Below are 5581 nucleotides of genomic sequence, written 5' to 3'. Positions count from 1 at the left end.
ATTGGCCTAAGTGTTTTAAAAGAGGATCGGTGATTGGTCAAATATTTTCAAAGGGGGATAAATCTATACAGGAACTGAATTCACCGGATGTTGTTTTCTGTCACATCAAAATATTGGAAAAAAAAAGATTTTGTCTTCCTTTAGTTTAAAGAAAGTAATAGAAATCGGGAAATACAGTTTAACACGGTTTAAATGCAACTGTTAAATATCTCGAACATGCTTACGTAGATGAACTGACCTTTTTTTTGGAAACTAGAAAAATGAGTTCCGAAGAAGTGAAGAAGGGACTGGAGGATTCTAAAACGGAGGGCGAGGTCCTTACTGATGACATGTTAGAAGGTTAATGGTTTCAAAATATATGTCAACTTCGTTATGGGAGTCTTATGTATGTCCAAGTTTCTCAGTGAAAATGGCCAGTTAACACTTTGAAATCTGACTAAGAAAGCAGCAATACCAATCAAACCATATTAGTAGTGTTATTCTTTTCATAAATGGTGGAAAATGTTTGAACATTCACTAATGTATTCACTATTCAAGATTTTACATGTCGATTTCAACTATTTATATTCAGACTAAATAACCTTATTAAGATACCCTGTTGTGTGGTACGCTCGTGCACTGGGATCTGTAACTGTAACACTGTCTAAATGAAAACTCCATTAGAAACACATAGTTTATTTGACCAAGTACAAAGCCTTTGCTACAAGACAATGGTGCATATCGCTTATAAATGCATAACACTTAACTTCAAATTTAACCAAAATGACAATGCAACTGGAAGTGACTGACTAACACCCTAAACGTTTGTTCACTGCGCCATAATTGTAGCTTGACAGAAAACCAGAAATATAAATAATTTCATGATGAATTAGCGTATAACGAAGCGGAAAGGTCCGAATAAATCAAAACCTAAGTAATCTCTCGGAATGTTACATTCCTATGAGAAAACGGCATAATCGTAGATAAATTAAAAGGAAAGAATGTGCACTATAACAGTCTTACAGTGTAGAGATGGTGTGCTACACACCTGAATGGCTATCTATAGAAGAAGTGATAAACTGCGCCGATGAATTCGCTTAAATACTAAATGCCTACTGAATTGACAAATCATTGCGACGATTGTTACTCGTGTTATTAACTCAATCTCGTTTTCAAACACATTAAGCATATGTGAAATACAGAGACTCAACAGTTAACAGTAAAACACCCAGCTCAGCTCACTACTACTTATATTCATAACGAAATCATATGATAATCACGTGATAATAGCAAAACCATGTGTACATGTAAACAGATTAAAGTCACTTCCATTACAACACAATATCAATGCTGCTTGAGAAACCCTGTGTGTGGATAATTTTTCATTTGTAGATTTCATGGCAAAATAGCTGCGAAATCGTAGCTTTTGGCAAGTCTTGTGATCTAAAGTTTCAAAAATGCAAACAAATAGTTAGAACTACATTTAGCAGCTAATGGCAAACCTACTCCTAGTTTCCTCAGACCTTGCAACTGTCCCTTATTTTATGTGGATAGGGTATTGATATGTTGGGTTGGAGCTGGGATTCAGAATGATGTACCAAACAAAAAGCTGTATATTTAGCAGTAACTTTGAGTATCAAACTTCAAACACTTCTAACAACTTGCAGATTGTACTAGTGTATGTCAAACCTACCTAGTTTGATTCCAGATTCATTTTCCCGTAATAAGCTGTATGCTCATACATTGTACCATATTCATTACACTGATTTCTTTTTAATTGAAATTCTGATTATTTTACATGAAAAACCCTGTTTAGTTGACTTTGTGGATTCTTTAGATGAGAGTGGGCTGATAAGTCAAATTATATTTGTATAAATGTATATATATCTTTTTTTACTGGTATACATGTAACTGATACAAATCTAATTTCACTTATCAGGAATAGCTTTAAAGTAGATCACAAGAATCTATATGAGACAGAATAGTATATTATTCTTGAGTAAAATTGTCAAGAATCATTCTAGTGTAGAATTGTCTTAGCTCTTCCATATTTTCATTTAGTAGGTTTGTTAGAAGTTAATTAATAACATGTTTCACCGGTATGTAAGGTTTGCAGAATCAACATACATGTACAAATCATATACAACTACATCATAACATGTCATCCTGTACTTGAGCTGGTAGAATTGAAAAAAAAGATATATTAATTAATTTTTGTTGATGTTTTCTTCAGAATTCCATGAAGCCAATAAAGATAATGAACTATTTGCCAACACAGAAGATCCAGAATTTGAATTTGATGAAGGAGGATTACAACTTGCATCAAAAGAAGGTATGCCATTTTGATGAAAATCATTTAATAAAATTGGGTAGATAGAAAAATTTTAATCAGCTTGACTGACTCATACCTGAATAGGGCAATAGTATTCTGCAGCTTCTTTTATATGGTTAGGTTATTTTTTGTACAGACTTATTTGTGGTTACCAAAATAGAAAAGAAATAAAACTTAATATTTTTTTCTCCATAATTTTAACAACCATTTGAAATAAAGAAAAGATAAACATGTGAAGAAAAGTACATGTAGATCAATAAAAGAAAATTGTATATATTTAAATAAGTAGCTAACATAATACTTAAAATAAAGTATATGGAGGTACAAAATTTTTAAATTGATGCTGTTAAGTTACTGTACTTAATATCTGCTTGTTTTACTTATTTATTCTTTGTTACTGCAACCAGCTGAATTAGATATTGAGGCCGAGTTAGAAGGTAAAATGTTGTCAACAAATAAGTGGACTTGTACAAGTTTTTTCTTTAATGTTTAAATTCTGCTTTAGTTTTGCATGATGATTTTTACATGTTTTAAGCATGTTGTTTTACAGTGCTTTTTATGGTGAAAGATCTGCATTTATTTAAGATAGATCTATATGAAATTTCCTGGAGATCTGTAAAACATGTCAATAACTTTGAATATTGTTATGATGTCAAACACTGAAGTTGTGTAGAAAAAGAAACTAACTATAAGCTTGAATATAATGGTTCAATGGTTCAGTCTTTAAAATATATTCTATAAGGAATATTCTTGGATTTAAACATATTTGAAATGTCCCATTGATGACACTACTGTATTTTTGCGGATAAATAAGTACATGTAGGAGTACATGTAAACAAATGTACATGTAAATATTTTTTTGATACTTTTTTGTTCTACATGTCAATAAACTGTCATCTATCTGGCTTCTTAAGTTACTTCTGATTTTTACCAATATGAACAGATTTGTCACTCCTGCTGCAGTCCTTCTTTACCCTTTTATATTTTTATGCCTTATAATAGTTTGTAATATCAGCATCCTGACAAAAATTAAATTAAAAGGTTTGAATTTGATAAATGGTAAATGAATAGTATAAAGAAATGAAAGAAAATGAACATTAAAATACATTTTATTACCTCTAATTTCATCATAATTGTGTAGTCATAAGCACTGTAGAACTTTTGCGTCATTGTAGAACAGTGCTTACTAATGGTACATGTATTGACATACATGTACAAATTGCCACTGTTGCTTTTAGAAGTGTTAATCAAAGCTACATGCAAGATAATGCTTTCACATCTGAATAATTTACTGTCATATCTTTACTGATTATACAACCGCAAACAAAATTTGCAGTTGAATTATTTCATTGTTGTTGGCGTCCATTAACCTTAGTTTATTTACGATAACTTGAGTAAAACTTAGTCGATCTTTTTGAAATTTCAACACATTGTTCCTAGCTATGTACAAAAATGTAGCAGAGGGCCCTATACTTTTTGAAGGTTTTTACCTCAGCCATTTTGGAAATAAGGGGCTTAAAGGGGGAATTAGAATTGATAGGGTAAGCTTATTGTTGATCTGATTTTTATGATTCAGATATCAATCTGTTCCTTTTGAAATTCTGTTTTACAATTTTTACAGGATATGCATATCTTTAACTATTTTGGAGTTAAAGGGGAATAAATTGGGTCACACCCAAAAAATTTTTGTTTGGTCCGATTTAGAGATTTCTTTTTTCAATGGATAACTTATGAAAATCCTGCCAGCTTTTTTAAGTCAGATTTCAGATATCTCAAATGGTTTGAGTTCTAACACATTGAAGGGGCGATCCCAAAAAAAGTCGATTTTTTAATATTGGTCATATTTCAAAAATTTTTAATTGAATTCTGTGCTACATTGTCTCCAAACCAGTTGTTGTGTCCATAATGAACTGTAAGAGACAACAACTACACCAGGATGAACAATGTCAGCTCAAGGTCACCTATGGGTCTTTAATGAATGGCAAGGAAACTTTCACACTACTTGGCTGGCTGCAGCTGGCCCAGAAATAGTCAGTTAATGTCTATTCCTGTGTTTTTTTCCGAATATATAAATCACATCACTTTTTGAAGTCATGTGATTTTGTAAAATAATAGGACTATTTTTCTTAATGCAATATGTTACAGTTTTCTTGCCACTCTCAGAGTTTGAGGACTAACATTTTGGTAGGTAAGCAGTAAATTGCTTTTGTGTGTTCCCCTACATTGTAACTGACTTTCAAGACCGTTTCAGATGAAAATACTAGTATAAAGAATCAGTAGAGCAGCTAAGCATAGGAAAGGGGTGCAGGTAGCCCTTTTTGTGGATAGTCTTGGCACTGATATGAAAATGTTAATTAAAAAAACTTTATTTATCAAAGCAATTATAACTGTTTTAAGGAATTACGGAGGATTACACTGTACCTTTATCATCGTGGGACGAAGGTAAGACGGAATGTTGTTCTTAGATGGATGCTAACATGTTAATGCTGTGTATTTAACTAACAATATTATTGTTGTTTTTTTAATATTTAGATGTTGTGCAATTTTAATGATTTAGGCTGCACTTCAGTTAGTAACTTTTTAGTCATAATTGTGCTAGTTTGTGTATTTTCAACACAATACACATGGATATCGATAATGATTTGATAGTTGTTTTTTATCATTTACCTGTTTAAATGAAGTTTTATGCAGTGTGGATTCATATTGTACTTTTTTTTCTATGAAAAATATCTGACAATTTACTTTCTTGAATCATGAAATCAATCCTTATGAATTTGAAAAAGTAACAAAGATCTAAAACATGATATTCAATATTCCAAGTTGTCTAGAAAGACGTCGATAAAATAAACATAGTATTCTGTTCGTTATATAAGTTTTTGAATCCATGAGTTTTTTTCTACTGCTGTGTGACCAATTTGTTTGTATTTTTAGATTTTTGTAAGTATTATGGTTTAAATACTGTATGTATATAAGATACCTTTTATAAGTGAATGTACATGTAATTAAATCCAGACTTGTGAAAAGTCGTCATAATATCATGAGTTTAGGGAAAGGTTTTATAAAATAATAAAAAAAATTATTGTTGATAAGTATGGTTTCTCATTATGTACTGGTGTATGCTATACTACTTTTCCAATACAGCTATTTTATATGGTGACTTAAACAAAAACTTCATTGATGTGATCTACCATAGGTTCTAGAATTATTTTCTTGTGTCACCTTACATGGCAATTGAAATTTTGCTGAAGGAAAGTTACATTTTTAAATTCT

The 5581-nt window shown here is 31.1% G+C and overlaps 1 protein-coding gene across 4 annotated transcripts in view; it reads left to right on the top strand.

Annotated features, from left to right (window-relative positions):
- The first annotated feature begins 65 nt into the window (after window positions 1-65).
- LOC148614254 (rho GTPase-activating protein 1-like) overlaps window positions 66-5581 on the top strand; it is a 28052-nt gene continuing 22536 nt past the window's right edge. Inside the window, exons 1-4 of one of the 4 annotated variants that reach the window (XM_088588239.1) lie at window positions 66-339; window positions 2213-2311; window positions 2719-2748; window positions 4709-4753. In XM_088588239.1, the coding sequence (XP_088444365.1) occupies window positions 261-339; window positions 2213-2311; window positions 2719-2748; window positions 4709-4753 (253 nt within the window). In that variant the 5' untranslated portion in view covers window positions 66-260. The remainder of the gene's footprint in view (window positions 340-2212; window positions 2312-2718; window positions 2749-4708; window positions 4754-5581) is intronic. The other 3 variants (XM_088588241.1, XM_088588240.1, XM_088588242.1) reach the window with 3 other exon arrangements.

Source organism: Perna viridis, chromosome 6 (genome assembly GCF_037379345.1).
Source record: "Perna viridis isolate PV_CMFRI_1.1 ecotype Kerala chromosome 6, ASM3737934v1, whole genome shotgun sequence".
NCBI lineage: Eukaryota > Metazoa > Mollusca > Bivalvia > Mytilida > Mytilidae > Perna > Perna viridis.
Note: the sequence above shows the minus strand (reverse complement) of the source record. Positions and strands in the feature narration are given on the sequence as shown.